The 19394-nt window shown below is 33.2% G+C and overlaps 1 protein-coding gene across 14 annotated transcripts; it reads left to right on the top strand.

The window, feature by feature from the left end:
• Positions 1-238: 238 nt before the first annotated feature.
• Positions 239-16217, top strand: LOC102582531 (replication protein A 70 kDa DNA-binding subunit B-like). 14 transcript variants are annotated; one of them, XM_015310435.1, is made up of 24 exons: positions 239-436; positions 512-552; positions 649-710; positions 2535-2668; positions 5208-5276; positions 5540-6263; positions 6584-6739; positions 7111-7178; positions 7269-7452; positions 7719-7801; positions 8003-8180; positions 8550-8634; positions 9316-9400; positions 10357-10392; positions 12746-12924; positions 13014-13299; positions 13393-13483; positions 13622-13755; positions 13835-13913; positions 13995-14130; positions 14221-14378; positions 14466-14589; positions 15281-15571; positions 15906-16217. In XM_015310435.1, the coding sequence occupies exons 11-23, from the start codon at positions 8155-8157 to the stop codon at positions 15566-15568; spliced, it is 1707 nt and encodes a 568-aa protein (XP_015165921.1). In that variant the 5' UTR covers positions 239-436; positions 512-552; positions 649-710; positions 2535-2668; positions 5208-5276; positions 5540-6263; positions 6584-6739; positions 7111-7178; positions 7269-7452; positions 7719-7801; positions 8003-8154; the 3' UTR covers positions 15569-15571; positions 15906-16217. The 14 variants fall into 14 exon arrangements, with proteins under 14 accessions (XP_015165921.1, XP_015165927.1, XP_015165924.1 ...); XM_015310441.1 differs by lacking the exon at positions 512-552; XM_015310438.1 differs by lacking the exon at positions 512-552 and having other exon boundaries at positions 553-710.
• The last annotated feature ends 3177 nt before the right edge of the window (positions 16218-19394 follow it).

Genomic DNA, 19394 nt, shown 5'->3' with positions numbered 1-19394 from the left:
AATATTTTCAAATTTATCAATACATGAATTTTTTTTAAAACTATATATATATATTTTACCCTTATTTAGAAGTGCCACTTAAAAAGGACCAACACTGCAGCTGCTCATTGTACTAAAGGCAGTACTAGGTGTACATTTAAAAGGACTAACATTGCATCTGTTGGTTGTACTAAAGGCAGTGATAATTGTACCTTTGGAAATTGTACATTTACACCACCAACACCCTCTCTCATTTTCTTTTCACTTTCTCTAGAACTTTCTCAAATTTGTAACCCTAATTTCTCTCCCTCTCAACTCTTCTTCCGACTTCTCAACTCTTCTACGGTGAATCGACCTGTTCTTTACTGATTTCGGTTTCTGTACGTCTCTCTGAAGGTTTCCTCAAGTTTTCTCTTTTTCTACGACGACTTGCGGAGGTTCTTCGTCATGGTTTAAGGTAAATTTCAATGGCGATTCTATCTCTTCTTTATTCTTTGTTGTTTGTCTAAACCCTTTAAATCTCTCTCTCAAGCTTGCCTGAAGATTTCTCTTTCTTTCCCACGACCTGCGCAGGTATTTCTTCATGATTTAAGCGACCCTAATTTCTCTCCCTCTCAACTCTTCAATGGCGAATCCAGTTGTTGTTCTATGTTTTTGGTTTGTCTACAGCCTTTAAATTGCTCTCTGAAGATTTGCTCAAGATTTCTGTTTCTGTCCCACGAGCTACGCAGGTACTTCTTCATCCTTTGAGCGAAATTTCAATGTCCAATCCATCTGTTCTTTCCTGCTTTCTGTTTCTCTACAGCATTTAAATCTCTCTCTCAAGATTTGCTGAACATTTCTGTTTAGTTCCCTTTTTTGGTATTCTGTATATACTGTTTTGGTCAGACAAGGAATGTTCTGCAATATATACTGAAGTTCTTGAATCTATGTGAACTTTAAAGTCAAAGATATGTCTATTTAAGATGCTTTTGCATGTTCATAAGGGAAAACATCAGTAACGTTGCAATGTTTATTGTTTTTCTGCATTTTCTCTTTTTATGGGTTGTCATAGGAAACGGCCCTTTTTGTTGTTATATCCATGGATATTCTCTTGATGATAGTAACATCTCTTCTTTACTGTTGTTCTCTTTCTCTACAGCCTTTAAATTTGTCGCTGAACCTTTCGTCAACATTTCTGTTTATTTGCCTTTTTGGGTATTTCGTATATATTGTTTTCGTCAGACAAAGAATGTTCTACAACATATAGTCAAATTCTTGAATGCATCTGCACTTTAAAGTCAAACATATGTCTATTTCAGATGTTTTTGCATATTCATAAGGGAAAAAAGGAGTAGAGTTGCAATCTTTATTGTTTGGCTGTATATTCTCTTTTCCTGTGTTGTCATAGGACACACGACTTTTTCTTCTTATATCTATCGCTGTTCTGTTGATGATAGTAACATTCCCTTTTATATAATAAGTTGTTAATTCTTTTATTTTTTACTACATTTGGAACCTAATTGGTTAGCAATATATGTTATTTGCCATGTGCCAATTTATGTTTCTCCAATTCCTACTTTGTCTTTTGTTTTGCTCTTTTGGTCATTCCTAATTTGTCTCCTCTACACCATATTAAGCCATATTATACTGTATGTATGTGCTTCAAACTTCTGCTGAATAATTCCATCTATTTGTTTGTTACACTATCTTTACCACCGAATCGCCACAACGCCTCCAAAACACAAGATTCGCTTTTACACTTTCACTTCTTCAAAACTTTGGCTTCCAACGCTTTCTCCATTTCTGTTTTCCCTGCTGTTTACGCTTTCCATTCTCCAAACAAATCCCTTGCCAAAAGGAAATACAATATTTCTTCTAATATATTTAATAATAATTCCTTTCATTTGTTCTGTATGTACTTCTCACTTATTCCATACTGAATTTGCTCAAATTCAATATTCCTAAATAATCATTTCCCCCCGCAGGAGATTGCGTCTAACTTGGCGATAGAAATAGCTGTCATACAGACCATCCCACTAGGTCTGCAGCAGCCTCTTCATTATCACCACCTTAGAACGATTCCTTCAGCTGCTCACCCAAACCTTATATACATACTACGCAGTCCACAAGATTCAGAGACATCCGACACGCGCTCACACGTACCTTATATGTTCTGTTTCATCATCTATACGATTTCCTACACCCACCAGCTATTCTCCCACAGTTTTCCTCAACTGTTTACTCCCGCAGCAAAGTGTCTGATAAAGGTCCTACCATTAACTTTGGGTAGTTTATTTGTGCTCCTAAGTTACTACTTCTCTTATTTATTTATTCACCATTGTTTGCGCGTCACTTTTCCTTCAAGTCTTTTAATTATCTTTGTGAGCTTTCTTCAATTTTCTGGTTTCCAACATACTCCAAATTCTGAGTGCCTATTAAAATTCATTAGCTGCTACAAATATCCCATGTAATATAATTAATGATTCATTTCAGATGTTCCATATGCCGCTCTAACTTCTTTCATATTCAATTTCCCGCATTTGAAAAAACTAGCTACTAAATCTATTTTACAGGAGATTGCCTGCAACTGAAAGGTAGAAATACCGTTGATACAGAACAGCCTGCAGGGTCTTTAATTGCCCACGCAAAGCATCTATACATGCTAGCCCGTCCACAACATTCACATACATCCTACATGTGGTCGCAGGTAGCTTATATGTTGTCTCCTATGCTCTAATTTACTGCTTAACGTTTCAAGTTTGTCCAATTTGCTGTTTTTCCTGGATAGTCCAAACTGTTTCTAAGCTTATCCTTTCTTTATTTCTGGATAGTTGTTTCTACGGTTATCCTTACTTTATTTCGGTTGCTGATCATTTCTTTTCCTCCTATTAAATATCCTTCCGATATACGAGCCATTTACATGTTATGCTTGCGTAAGAAGGAAACAATTAGCTAACAAAAAATGCCACTATAATACAGCATACACCTTCCATGCTCTCTGTTGGACAACAAACAATTATTACATTCACCAATAGATGTGACCTCTATTTCTAAGCAGTTTACGTACATTCCAAATTTATCGTTCGTCCTGTACTTTAGCTTTCTTTAGCTATGTCAATTCAAATTGCCTTTTTTCCCATTGACTTTCTTCGCACTCTATTCTTCAGTAACAACACAAAACCTCTACAAACTTGTTAGGTTTTCTGCTATCGTCAAATGCAAGCTAAAAACATTTAATTTTTCCCCCCACACATTTTCTACACCGTATTCTTTGGTGCGTCAATGATACAAAAGGTGCATCATCTCTCTTTGCTGCCTGTCCATTGTTTCTGTCTTTTTCCTCCACACACACATTTGTAAGCTATATCGTTTCTTTCGATCGCTTTCAAATGTCACTTGCTGCTGCTACTTACACTTTTTCTTTGTACCTCATTTTATCTGTTCATTCACCTCTGCTGAAGTGTGCTAACAGATTTGCACATGAATGTACTTTCACTGTGACAGCACTGTTCTTTCTGCTTTTATTTGTTGCTTATTCTCTGTTTCTTTACACAAGATACAACGTTTATTATCCTTCTGCAGTTTATACGTGAACTGACCCAATAGTAACAGCTATAATTCTGAAGTAGTGTACTTGTTCCACATTCTTTCGCAAACTTCACATTAAGGTTTGACCAAAATTTCTCTTCTCCAACTTTCTCTCTTCAGAATGGACACTGACTGATTTTCGTGCAATATTACTATCAGCTGTTGTTTTCGGCTTGGATAAAACCTTTACATAAAACCTAATATACAACTACAGTTACCTACCAAATACACTGCCAATGTTTCGTTCAGCAACTTCAAACTTATTACCTCAAACCTAACATTGGTTTTCTTTAGCAAAAAACTATCTACCCATCAGAGTCAATGTTTGCTCTTTTATTTCTTCTCTTTCTGCTTCAGATTTCTATTTTCTTCTATTCTACATAGAGGCTCACCTCTTGCATGGCAGTCGTTAGATGGATAAGCTACCTTTGCCTTTTCTCTTCTCCCAACATTGCTGTCACTCTTAGTAGTCTGTTAGCATCTACATGTCTGCGAAATTTTACCAAGCAATTATTTCAGGTAACAAACATTTAACACTTATAGGATGGATTGGTAACAACATAAACCGGTAAAATATCAACTGTTTCTTCTTTCTGGAATATATTGCAGAAAAATTCAGTAATTTTAAAGAGAAATAACAGACAAACAAAGCAACTGATACCTAAAGGGCCAACAGCGTAAAGAATAACATAGGAAAGGTGAACAACAGGAATAGAGCTCTCACTTTGCCTACAGAGTACCCGTCGTCCCCTCATTTCCGTTCTCATCTGACACATTTATTCCTCTCCACTGTCATCTAACAAAAAAATTAAAACTCATTTGATTTCCCCTTAAAATATGTACATGCTGATAGTTTACGCAGGAAGATGAAGGTAGAACAAATTGTTCATGGCTAAAAATGCCAAAAAACATTTCACACATGATATATACAATCATAATTCAAGTAGGAAAAAATTTAAAAAAACAAATGAATGTAGCCAAAAATTTAATAGTTCAAATTTTACACCTAAATGTCATGATTGACAAATAACTAATTGCACCTACATGGTTACGAGATCAACATAGAAGCAAAAGTTAATAGTAGGATACATGCTATGTGCTCTTTCATGCTTCTCTAATTTATGTTCATTGTTTCTCCTACCTTCCTTTGGCAACAGTTGGTTAATGCTTTCCTATTACATCAAAAGGTCACTTCTACACTATGTTGCTCGGACTCTTCAAAAATGCCAATGGATGCATGTCGGATTCGCCAAAAGTAGTGTATTTTTGGAGAATCCGAGACGGGTGCGGCATCAAAAGTGAAGAGTCCGCGCAACTAAGCTTCTACAGCTAGAAAGTCAATTTTACTCTACGTTCCTGCTTTCCTTTGATGCTTGTTCCCTTTTCCTTTAACGTGCTGGAAAAAACTACTATTTTCATGCAACTTCATTGTGTATGCTCAGTTTTATGCGTCATTATTCTTGTACTTTTGTTTTGCACATGTGCAATGCCTGTATTACTTCGAAAGGCATTCTCTAATGTAATTTCGTACTTATGTGACCTAATTTTACATTTATGTCCTGCCTTTCTGTTTTCCTGTCCACAACTTATCTTACTTGATGAAGTTTTGTTTTCTCATATCGTTCTAATTGTTTATAGTTAATGTATGTTCCTTGCAGCTACACAAAAGATATACAACACACCTTTGGCTTTTCAGGCATTATTTGTTTGCAGTACTGCAAAACAAGGTAATGCAATACTTCCCTAGCTCATTTCTCTATTACAGTGTTTACTTTACAACATGAATTTTGCATAATGTTTCTTCTCAAATGGTTATTTTCATCCTTCCTTACAACAAATTAGTACACCTACATATGAAGAATTTCATCTAATTTGCTCTTGCATGTTTCCGAATAAAACTAAACACACACATTACTTTCCATTCTTTATCCGCATAGTACTGCTACGGAGATTTGTGTGATAATAGTTTCCCTTACTTTCATTCCTCCAGTAGTTTTTGTTCCACTACTTTGACTTGCTTTGAGGTTAACAACGAAGCTGACCAAACAATCGAATATGCAAATGAAGTGTTTGGTCAAAGTGTTGATCTTCAGTATAACTTCTGTACAAGCTGTAGACATCATCATCCTTCACCAGAAGCTTTACTATTCACTTCTACAACATCATCATCCTTACCTTCCAAATCTTGTACCATTTTTTAGATCACTCAAACATCCACAACACCATTTCTAGCAGTTCGTTCCTCCTAAAGTGATACTTGACTTTCTAGCTCTTTCAACTTTTCCAAATACAACTTCAGTTTTGCCTCAACTTTAGCTGCTTCATTTTTTAGCTGCTCATTTTTCCTCTGCACATCCTTCAATCAATTCTCCATCGATTGAAGAATATGCAGAAGAAAAATGAACAGCTAAAAAATGAAGAAGCTAAAATTCAAGTAAAACTTAAGATGTATTTGCAAAAGTTCACACACTTGGAAAATACATTATCACTTCAGGACAAAACAACTGCTAAAAATGGTGCTGTGAATGTCTCACTGATCCAAAAAATGGTAAAAGATTTGAAAATTCAGGATGATGACACTGTACAAGTGAATAGTAAAGCTTCTGGTGCTAATGGAGATTTTCAGGAAAAACAATTCTCACCACCTGCGCCTCCATTAGTTCATTCAGCTGCAAATGGAAATGGAAATGGCTGCGGTAAATGAACAAATGAAGGTATTATTATGCTTATATTGGTCTTGTTCACCTTATTTTTACAATTATGCACTCAAATTCTTGATGGTTTTCAATTTCAGTTAGGGACTTACAGTTATTGAGTGATAATTTTTGTCCTATGCTTAAGCTTTACTTATCTATGAATCCATTTCCAAATTTTTGCTTGCCTTTCGACCTAAACCTAACTCCTGAGAATTTATGTGCAACTGCAAATTTGGTGGACACTGATATAGTAATTGCGTGCAGTGAACATAATTGGTGTTCCTTTGTTTTAAATTTGGAACTGTAGGATTAATATGGTCACATGACTATAGCTGCAGGTAGTCGTAACACAGACTTCATTTTTACAAAAATCAATCTGCTTAATTGTGCTGATGTCCAGACATAGCATCCCATACCTTCTGCCAGTGGTTCTGCTCACGTGAATAGCAATGTTTCCAACATACAAAATTGAAGACACCAGTCACAGCAAGCAGGTACAAATGATTTCTCATGCTTATTCCTACATTTCTGTTCTTATTTCTGCCGTTCAACCCATAGTTCAACTTGTTTCCCTTTCACAGCTGAGAATATCAATCCTTGTGCTTTTATGTTCACAATATCAATCCTTCTTCTATGCAAATTGACCAACGTATTTGGGCCTATATGTTGCATTCTCTATGGAATTTATTATTCTTCATTTAACAAACTTTATCAACCATACTTCATTGCACATACACCTTAATGGAACACCATATGGTTTTTACATTGTATCACATAACATTAATTGCAAAATAAACGCAAACTAGCCTTTTCAATTGCTCTCTCAACCTGTTAAAATAATTGTAGCAGCTTCACATATTTGCAGATTAGAATTCTGAATTTCTTAGTCATCAAAACGCAGCAAATGAACTTAACTACAGAGAGGAGTACAAGGTACATTTTAGCTCCATGTGGTTTAGTCACAACCTTAGTTCTCATGCTAACTTCCTAGGTATAGAATAACTGCACTTCCTTTTGTCTCAGTTCATTCTCCATCCATACAACTGCAATTTCACAGGCAAAGCACATATCATCGTGCAGTCCTGCTGATCTGCTCTCCTGCAGAAGAAGGGCACAGAAAGATCCAGCATTTATATGAAAATGTAATGAATTAACTAATGGACTACATAGTCACACCAGCGCAGATAAAGTGTCAACACTAACCTAGGTAACTCTGTCAGCTCCATGAAAACTGCATATATTTTTTCTCTTAAGCATATTCTCTCTAAATTTACAGTTCAAGTTTGGTAAAAATTTAATCTTCTATATTTGCTTGCAACTTCATTTATTTACTTTTCAAATATATATAAAGCTTTAGCATTTTTGTTCTGCTTAGTATACATAATTCTACCCATAATCATATAAGCTCAAATCATTCACATTTAAAGTCCCTAATAATGTCAAATATACATTTATGAATTTCCCTTACTATAGGAGAAAGCTACAACAACTATCATTCAAGTTTTGCATGTAGTAAAGGAAAAGGCAAAGACACCGAAAATATTCTTTACTCAAAGGTATATAATATCTACTCTTCTATATTTCATATATGTCATCAGTTCAAAGACAGAGTTCATATATATTTTTAAACAACACAGTCAATTAGAGCATACAGTGTCCTATTTTCATTGCAGCTTTTAACTTGTTCTTCTTCCTAATTTTCAGAAAACAGACATATATTATATATCCTAAAGCACATATTTTCTCTTCCATTGTAGGTCAAAAGTTTCCAATTTAGAGCAAAGATAAATCTGCTTGCCCAACTTTTTACCATCAACATAATAATAATCTATAGCAACATCACCAAACTACTGCAACAATGACGTTGTACGCACTGCTTCAATCAAATGGCACCTCATCGCTAATATAGATGCTGAAGTACCAATACTGCAGCAGGTTCGACAATTTTCTATTTGTTTTCAAAATCCCTCTCTTGTAGTTCTTATGAAATGAAAATGACTTCTTACTTATACACAGTACAATCAATCACATAGACATATTATAAAATCATTAACTGAAAGCAATTGCTCTCATGAGAAAATTTTGTAGCTTGTTAGGACTAAATTACCATTCTTAATAAGTGAGGGCTTTCTCAGTCCAATAAAATCAATAAATTCGTTACAACTGTACATTTAAGGCTACTTTTGTAAATAGATAAAAATTTAAGCCCACTTCTATTTTGCCTTTTCAATTTCCGCATCATTTAAGCATTACAACAACTGAAGGTTCTCTTCTGTTCACACCTATTTGCTACCTCCATTGCAGCTGCCACCTCTTATTTCTTTCTTTCTCTACATATGTGAATATGGAAAACTTCGTTGGAGTTCATCCATCTTCCAAACTAACAAAGGTATGCTGCCTGCCTTTGCTCTGCTCATTTTACTCTCTTTCCTGCACAATTACTTGGCTCTCTGTTTGCTCTCTTGTAGTTCTTATCAAATCAAAATGACTTCTAAATTATAGACAGTACAATCAATGACATACACATATTATAAAATCATCAGCTCAAACCAATTGTCTGATGAGAAAAGTGGCTACCTTATTACAAGTAAATTGCCTACTAAGTTCATGTCCTTTTGCAAAAGCACATCTTACTGTATATTTGGTCATTCTCTTCTACTCTCTATATTCATTTCGGTGGGAACAATAGGGCTCTTATCAAATGTAATTATACCTAAATGGATTATATGATATAAACGTCATGTCCTCTAAGCAAATCAATGTAATCTACTGTAGCTGCTCACTGTACTAATGCACAAATGCCATTCAATTCTTTCGTTAGTTGCCTTACTTAGTATTGATTTGAAGTATATATGTCATGTCAAACAAGAGGAAAACTCCACTCTATGTCTTACTGCTTGTAGGATTTCTACACTGCTCATGTGCATAACAAATGTCTACTGAATAGGTGAATGAAACATAATTCAACGGGAAAGAACAACTCCTTAATATCCAGAATAAACTACAGTAGTTTACCTGAAACAACGAGACAATCTCTTTTGTTGACACGTATTTCCTACCTCCATTGCAGCTGCCACCTGTTATTTCTTTCTTCCTCTACATCTCTGAATATGCAAAGCTTCTTTGGACTTCATCCATCTTCCAAGCTATGAAAGGTATGCTGCCTGCCTTTGCTCTGCTGATTTTACTCTCTTTGCTGGACAATTAGTTAAATCTCTGTTTGCTCTCTTGTAGTTCTTATCACATCAACATTACTTCTGAATTATACACAGTGCAATCAATGACATAGACATATTAGAAAATCATCAACTCAAACCAATTGTTGTCATGACAAAAGTCTCTTGCTTACTAGGAGTAAACTGCCTACTAAGTTTCTGTCCTTCAGCATAAGCAAATCTTACTGTATATTTGATCATTCTCTTGTACTTTCTATATTCATTTCACTCGGAACAAAACAGCTCTTATCAAATGTAATTATACTTAAATGGATTATATGATATAAATGTAATGCCCTCTGAGGAAATCAGTGTAATATACTGTAACCATTCCCTGTACTAATGCGTAAATCTTACTCAATTTTTTCTTTAGTTGCCTTAGTTAATATTGATTTGCAGTATGTATGTCATGTCAAACTACAGGAAAACTCCACTCCATATCTTACTTCTTCTGGGATTTCTACAGTGCCAATGTCCATAACAAATATGTAGTAAATAGGTGAATGAAAGATAATTCAACAAGAAAGAACAACTTCTTAATTTGCAGAATAAACTACAGTACTTTAGCTGAAACAACAACACAATTTTCTTTGTCCAGCTCCTCCACACTAAAGAGACAGTTAACTTTGGGAACTCCAAAGATCCAACAATTTTACCCAATGTATTAACCACATATATGGTTGTCCCTTAGACACAACTGCTATTTACGCCTTTACCACATATGTGCCTTTTAATATATGCTCTACTCTTGGTAAGCTGTCATTTGACCGTTTAGTTAATTAGAGTGGTCTCAAGAATGCAATCTTCATTTGAATCTTCGCTTTTGCATAGTTTTAACTAATACACTGCGTACTTGCTAGACGTTATGTAGGATTTGCGAACTCACACTTCTTCAACTGCTGAAATAAAGAACAAACTTCTCACTGACAAACGTAAGTTTCTGCATTTTCCTACTCTATAGTTTTTTGCCTCTATTACTATTCTGCTATATTCTTCACTCTACATTGTACTCTCTTATTATGTGTTCACTGACCCTAATCGAACAGCAAGATATTACCTTCAATAAAAGAACTTCGCTAAATACTTGCCCTGAGCTGTCTACCACTAAACAGAAAATAAATACAATCTTGCCTCGACAAACAGCTACTACCAAAAAGGATTCCAAAAAAAGGAGAAACCCAATTTCTTAGCATAAAATAACAACTGAAAAAAGGGTAGCTCTTCTGCCACTACGCTAGCCAGAATACTCTGCTCAAGCACATGCTCTTCCTCAAAATGTTGCTGCTCTCCATTTTACAAAAGCTAACTGTGGCCGTCAAAGTATAACTCCACCACAATCTACTGTGTTCCTTCACAATAAACCATCACCTCTTACGTCAACATCTCAAAGGCAGAGCTTCTTCCACTTAGTATACTTAATTATTCCCATAATCATATAGGTTCAAATCATTCACATTTAGAGTCCCTAATAATGTCAAATACACGGTAATGAATTCGCCTTGCTATGGGAGAAACCTAGAAGGAATATGATTGAAGTTTTGCATGTAGTAAACGAAAAGCCAAAGGCAGTACTAATCTCTGTGTGCTTCTGAACTTATCACGCGTTCAAATGTATTTTACTTTTAACAAAATGCATTAGCTACCTTTACGCTAACAATTCGTACATTCAATTTTACAATAGAAACAAAATGGTAATGCTATACTATTTTTGCTACCTTACTAACCAGCTGACACATGATTTCATGTCTCTGTGTACGTATATATATAGATAGAGATATATATATACATGTATATATAGATATATATATATAAAGAGACAGAGACAGAGAGACAGTGTATATATATACACATATATATAGATACATAGATAGATAGATAACTTTTTTATTTCCTCATTTAGAAAGAACAATTAAACTACAACTGTCTTCTTCAAAATTCATGCAGTTTTGGCTGCCAATGAAATAATGCCAAAAAACAGACATACTTATTACATTAGGTAGTCAAAGGTAATGATTTTGTCTCTTTCTGCACTGCCAAATGTACTGATTTACTGTCTTTTCTGGCACAATTTCATTGGCACCCAAAACCCCATGAATTTCTAGGAAGACACATGTTTTTTTTTGGTCCTTTATAATTTCTCTATATTTTAAAAAAATAAATATATTAACAGATTAGATAAGAGTAAGGTAATATATATATATTATATATATATAGAGATATAGGTATATATATATTATATATATATATATAATATATATATATCCCATTTTCAAGTTTTCTTCCACATTCTGCTTGTCACCAAAACAGAAAATCAAAATACATCCAAATTACAGTTATTAGGTGCACAGCAATTACTATGGTCTTACATTTGTACTGGTATTACAAATCTAAAAGCCAAAGTAATAGCCTCCCTTCTGAATTTCCTGTTTGGTGCCTCATATTTAATGCTTTCAATATTATTCAATCTTTCATACATGCACCATGGATCCAGCAGTATGCTTTTACCTTCAGGCCCAACGTCATCAAAATATCTGCAGCATAGTTCTTTTCTTTTGTCTTTTTTCTTACTTTCTGTTTATTGACATTTTAGATAGCAACATGACAATTGACTTTTTCTATGAAAAATAGGAAACATTTTTGGTAATACTAAATGGTGCCTTTGGATATAAATCTGACAGCTTAGGTCTCTTGTACAAAATGTATCTTTCATGATACTAAGTCATACATAAGCCATCACATACTACCTTCAGTAAATTTTTTCATATTGTTTTTCTCAAATACATAGTGATTTGACTCAGGTTTCACAGATAATTGTTGTTGTTTTAATAGTCTGCAACATTTACTGTCCCTGTAACAGATCTTGTGTAAAAAAAAGATTTGTCCAACAGTACTTTGCACATTAATAATGCATGCACACTGATTTTGTGTCTTCAGTGAACTCCACTAAAGAGCCCTAATAGATTTACACATGACTCTACTTCTACTACAACAACACTGTTCTTTTCCTTTTCATTTGTTCTTTTTTTTTCTTTTCCCCCCGCACACAAACTTTATTATGTCCTAACTTGCTTTTACAACAGTTTGTTACTGCTTTGTGCCTACATCAACAGCTCATTTGTGCAGCTACAATGTGCATTTTACTCCACAATGCTCCTTGCATTTGATTCCTTCTTTTCTCTTCTCTAAACAAATTAAACAATCTTGCATATCCCTAATTTAATCAGCCCTGTTCATAAAACCCCAACAAAGCAAGTAGTTTGACTGAATATTCATGTTATCCTGCAGCTACTACTATTTGGTTAACTATCTTTCCTACAAACATGGTACTAAGAGTGAACATCAACCAAATAGAACCAGCAACACGAGATTGGATTTGCAAAGTTCAAATTGTCGAAATAGCCCGGCCACGAGAAAGCCTTGACAAGAAATGCACATTCCAAAATTTAATTTTGGAAGATGAAGAGGTTAGGTCATTATTGTATTTTACATTATCACTACTGCTGTTTTCCTCTTAACTTAATTAATCTCAACTTTCTATAACTCTTATTTTCAGGAATGCCAAATTAAGGTCGTTATGTACAGTGACGAAATCCAGCAGTATGCAGCTACGCTTAAACTCCTCAATACCTACCTCATCTCTACTGCAAAAGTGAAAGTCTCACCATCCTCATACGGCAAGCCAATACATAAATTTCAGTGGACTCTTGACAAGGAGACAGTAATTGAACAAATCCAAGCATCTCATGAAGTTGAAAAACCACTTCCACCGCCAACCAGGCTCAATATCACCAACTTTGACCGCATTCCCCATCTGATGGTTGATTCTGCTGCTGAAATAGGTACATCCATCGTACTACCTGTTACCAGACTGAAATATACATTTGTACTGCTGCAGAACACTTGCGAAATTTCATTATGTACTATATACGCAGATATACTAGCAATCGTTCTTCGTTGTGGTCCTCAAAAAACTGCAGGTCGCAGTCATCATAGGTGTAGAGAAATTACCGTTTGTGACGATCAGTAAGTATGACATTTCACATTGTACTTACCCATTCTCTGCAAATATTTTTCATGACTAACGACATTGTGCATTTCTCTACTGACATCATCAATTATCATAGTACTTACTCTTCTGTCCTTCTGTTCTGACACTCTCAGGAGAAATCAGTTTCTCTTCACTCTATGGGAGGACTTTGGAGAAATAGAAGGACATCAAATTTTCTCTAAAATGGCAACAGAGGCAGATCTGCTTGTAATCCTCGGAAGGAGTATAGGAATCTCTACTTATCAAGGTACATCTCTGTTCAACTTCTTACCAACATAATTTTATATCATAATAACAACACAATATACAACCTATCTGTTATACAGGGTTGTCACTGCAAACTAGGTACAATTCCACAGTACGTGTAAATCCTGATTACCCACAGGCAATGGCACTCATCAACTGGTACTCACATTTCACATTTATTCTACAGCTTTACTTTGCATCTAAATAACCTTCTAACCATATTATTTGGTCTAACAATAGGGCAAAAGAAAACAAAACAATGTTGTTAGGTTCTCCATCAGAGAAAACCTCGACAAGCTCATCTATCACTCCCATGATAGTCACTCCTGCTGGCCAACAATTTATCTCTATTGCAGAAATCTCATCAGCACCTTCTGTAAGTCATAACTCAACCTGCTCAATTACCAGTATCCATATTCATTATCTGCTTCTCTAGCTTTGCCTAAATGAGGAAAACTTGCCACAGATGGGAGTGTTCTATGTTGAGGCAGAGATGGCCATATTAGATGAGTTCCAAGACTTTTGTGTGCTTGAATGCTCAGGATGCAAACAGAAGAAACGTACAAAGGATAGAAAGGATTTTGAATGTCCAAAATGCAATCGAAAAACATCATTAGTACCTCGGTACTATACTTTTCTGGCTTCTACATTACACTTTCTACAAAATATACCGTAGATTATACACATATTTCTAACTTCCCTTCATTTCAGTTGTACCTTCCAAATTGATCTTATTGACAATACTGCTACAACTACAGCATCTATCTCTGCTGAATTAGGAGAAAAATTACTGTCCATGACAGCAAAAGACATATTTGACATAACTTGCACTAAGGTTATCTCTCATTCCCACTACCAACTTGTACATTTCAATGCCTAATCCATCTCTTCTTTACTCTTTTCTGTTTCTCTACAGCCTTTACATCTGTCTCTGAAAGTTTGCTGAAGATTTCTGTTTCTACCCCTTTTTGGGTATTGTTGAATGCATGTGCACTTTAAAGTCAAATATATTCCTATTCAAGATTTTAACACATATTCATAAGGGAAAATAGGAGTAACATTGCAATCTTTATTGTTTTTTCTGTATTTTCTCTTTCTATGGGTTGTCATAGGAAAACAAGCTTCCTCTTGTTATATCCATGGATGTTCTCTTCGTGATAGTAACATTTGTTCTTTACTGTTGTGGGTTTCTCTACAGCCTTTAAATCTGTCTCTGAAGCTTTGCTGCAAATTTCTGCTTATATCCCTTTTTGGGTATTCTGTATACACTATTTTGATCACAGAACAAATGCTCTACAACATAGACTGAAATTCTTGAATGCATCTGCACTTTAAAGTCAGAGATATGTCTATTTCACATATTTCGGCATACTCATAACAGAAAAACTGAGTAAAGTTGCAATCTTTATTGTTTTGCTCTATATTTTCTTTTTATGGGTTCTCATAGGAAATAGGCATTTTTCTTCTTATATCCATAGATGTTCTGTTTACTCTACACTGTCTGTTCTAACTTCTTACATTTACAGCGGCAATCATTGTCTCTTACTCATGTCCATGACATGCTGTCAAACAAAGTATTCGAAATTCAGCTACGGAAGTCATCTTGGGGCAGCTCAAATACCACGAATGCAACTTTGTCCATTCTTTCCTACATGGAAAAACAACATACTCCACAAAGCACTTCTGATAGGACTCCTAAAAAGATAAAGCCTTTGGAAATAAGTGAGGTAGAAGTCATGGCAACAACTGCTACAGCTGGTCCTTCAAATGCACTGGGAAAAATTGAACCACCCACACCAACCAAAAAGGTGTAACAGGTCAGTCTACATCTCACTTTCACACTACACTATAGCTCAGAATGATTATGAATTCGACATATTTACATTTACTGCAACAATTGCTGCTAAAGGTCTCTTCTTTTATCTGTAGTTTACTTTCTTTTATACACCTATCCACGTAATTCCTGTAAAACATTCTAAGTGTCCTACTTATATTATACTGCTGCTTTGGCAATTGCTCTAATCTACTTTCAAATTTCTCAAAAAAAAATTTCCCCCTCTTCTCTTTCTATTTGCTGCCTATATTAAAATTGCTTTGCTATCTATTGCCATATTTGCACTTTCTAACATACTTTAAAATGTCTAATTACAGGAACTCCCTCACACCATTTTGTCGCTTTTGCTTATGGTAGGGACAATATAATGACTGACTCTCCCTACGCTCTGATTTTTTGCATCACCAGGATTAGCTATGGACAGACAAGCTGCAGTGTCCTCTAAATATCATAGACAATGGCATGCTAATCTTATATACCAAAACTGCAACATGTAATATATTATTTTGGTTATATTACATTAGTTAGTATGTGCAAAGCGTTCAACTCCACATCATAATTATGTCTATTGTACATATTTTAAATATTTCTAATAGTACATAATATAATAGATCATATTATCACCTTGATTCCTTAATATTACAACATTTTTACCACCATAATATTTTTACTATTGGGCCCGTGCTTTGCACGGGCCTCCCTACCCTAGTATATATATATACACACACACACACACACACATCTTTGGGAGAAAATGGGGGGCCCAAGCGACTGCTTTAGTGGCCTTATAGTCGAGACGGCCCTGGCGCCACTACAGTCTACACTCATAAAGTTGTCATCTTCATCAAATTCAAAAATTGATTAATCTTCTTCACCACTTTCAATTTCCTCTTTTTTTTCACCCATTACCTAGAACGACCATACCCATAAAGCTGCAATTACAACAAAATTCAAAAATTGATTAACAACCAAAATTTCTTCAATAAAGTTAATTTTTTTTAGAAAAGATAGAAACAATCAACCAAAATCACCTAAACATAACTTAAGGATTTATTTATTTAGGTTTATGCGAAATTCTTTTTAGATTCTTCCTTTAGTCAAAATTATCATAAAATACAATTATTCACTAACAAATCTATGAGAATTAACCTAATTGCTAAATTAAAAAGAAAAGTTGCGCTTTGAGATTGTGATGTATAAAGAATGAAGAAGAAAAGATGTGAAAAAGAAGAATAGGTGTGAAGGAGAAGAGGTTTGAAGAAGAGGTGCGGGTGTAGGGGTGGGGTGGAGGAGGGTGGGGTGGGTGGTTAAAAATTGATTCTAATTATTATTTTTATTTTTATTTCTAACTGACGTGTTTAGTTTTTATTTTTATTTTATTTCTTTGCCACATCAGTTTTAAGGGGTAAATAAATTTACTTTTGAATAATAAAGGTGTGTAATATGTCATCATAATAGTTTAAGCGTGTAAGTGACTTTTTGATACAAGTTCAAGGTGGAGTTTATGTCTTTTCTCTAATTTTAAAGAACTTGTTTTAACTTTTTTTCCTTTCAATGCTCGTACTGGAGCCGGATTAATTAACTTGAAATCAAACTATAAGATTTCATTTTTTGTAAAAAAGATAATTTTATTTCTAAGAGTTCGTTTAGATTGACTTAAAGGTTGGTCAACATACTTTTAAGTCAGTTTTTGACTTATGAAAGTATTTGACAAATGTAAAATTAACTTAAAATAAATTAAAAAATAACTCAAAATAAGTTAGGAAGTATTTGACAAGTGTAAAAATAACTTAAAGTACGTTTAAAATGACTTAAAATAAGTTAAAAATCAAAAGTAGGTCTTCCCTACTTTTTTATTTTTTGATTTAAAAGTTATTTAAATTTGACTTTTTATTTTTGACTTAAAAACTATTTCTTTTAAAGTCAATCCAAACAGATTCTAAGATTCAAACTCAAAATCTTTTATTAAAAATGAATGCGCAAAACAACATATTCTCCTTACGATGACTAAGTAACATTTGATATGTTACACGTCATTTTTATTGAGAAAATTGAACAAATGACATATTTAAATATTCCTATTACTAGTCTTAACAGGATTCTTAAGTTTTCAAGTTTCAACTCGTAAAATTTGATTGACTAGTGATAATCAACCAATTGAAGCAAATACCTATTAAAGTGAAGTATATTTTATGTGTTTTACAGTGATAACATATTGTACTTTAAATAACTTTTCGCATGGATCAATAATTCCACTCTAAATTAATTAGTCTCTTCTAAATGTTATAAGTATTAAATTAGTTTTTATTTTGTAAGTGGTATCCTTTCAATGGGTAATGCTAAATGGCCAGAAATATTTGGCCAGAATTTGGCCAGAAATGTAAAAAGACTAGAATATCCTTATTTTAATTTTTGCATTTATTTCCTCAATACTTTTCCCTCCAAACAAAACTAACTTTTTTATATTTCCCAAACTCCTTGAACTACTAAAACACAAACTATTTGGCTGCCAATGAAAGTGAAAAAATGTTTTTGTGTGCGTATAGTTTATCAGATTTATTTTTAAAAATAAATATTGTTTAGTTAATAAAAAAATTGTACGCTTTAGTTAAAAAAATATTTTTGTAATTTTGTTTTTATACATTAATATGTTTTTCATTATATACCAAATTATGTTCAACATATACATAACATACATTCTTTCCTCTACCCCTCCCCTGAACTCAATTATGATAATAAGGTGTCAACGCATACCTTTGAAAAATTATTTTTTCGCTTAATATAAACTTCTTTATTGAAAAGAGACAATTAAATTTCTCATTAATAATAACTACAAATGACTATCTTATCTACTTAAGATTATACTTAATTATTTTGTAATATAAAATTAATAAAATATAGTAATTAAGCATAGATTAAAAGAGTTTAATTAATTTTTTCTTTAAATATAATCAACTAAATAGATTAGTCTATATAATGGATGTTTTTCAAGAGAAAAAATAATATCATTTTGGAAATTAGATATTTCTAAAAAATAACTGATGAAAAGACATTTATAACTATGTCATGAATAACACATTAGATTTTTATATCATAATCATTCCAAACAAGATTTAAGATATATAGAAATTGGTGAAATTATTTTACTAATTTTAACCATGAATACAAAATACAGTTACTCCAATAATATTAATTAATTGAGGACGTTTCAAAATAAATAAATAAAAGATCACTCAATACTTACTTATCAATTATAATACTTTAAAATAGATGTATTTTATGTATATAATAAATTACAATATGTTTAATGTGTATAAATAAAGTATAACATAACTAGGATATATATTTTTTAAAAATTATTTTCATTTAATGTAGAATTTTAATATTTCAATAACAATAATCAAAACTCAAAATACTTAAGAATTGATAGACATCGGCACATTATAGAAATACATAAAATTTTTATTAATATGTAGTTTAATTTTTTAAAATATGTAGTCTAATTTTTAAATATGTAGTTGTAAATACGTAGTTTAATTTTTTAAAACATAATAACCAAATATAAAATTTAAATATGCAGTTTAATTTTCAAAACATAATAATTAACAAATATGCAATATTACAACATTAATGTGTAACTATCTTGGGTTATTGTTAAATAGGATCTACACTTATGAACCATATGGTTTTTAGTATTTCTTTAATGTGTTGATGTCTACCAATTCTAAAGTATTTTAAGTTTTGATTGTTATTATTGAACTATTTTACATTATATATAAAAAATTATTTAAAATGTAATTTAAATA

Source organism: Solanum tuberosum, unplaced genomic scaffold (genome assembly GCF_000226075.1).
Source record: "Solanum tuberosum cultivar DM 1-3 516 R44 unplaced genomic scaffold, SolTub_3.0 scf00129, whole genome shotgun sequence".
NCBI lineage: Eukaryota > Viridiplantae > Streptophyta > Magnoliopsida > Solanales > Solanaceae > Solanum > Solanum tuberosum.
Note: the sequence above shows the minus strand (reverse complement) of the source record. Positions and strands in the feature narration are given on the sequence as shown.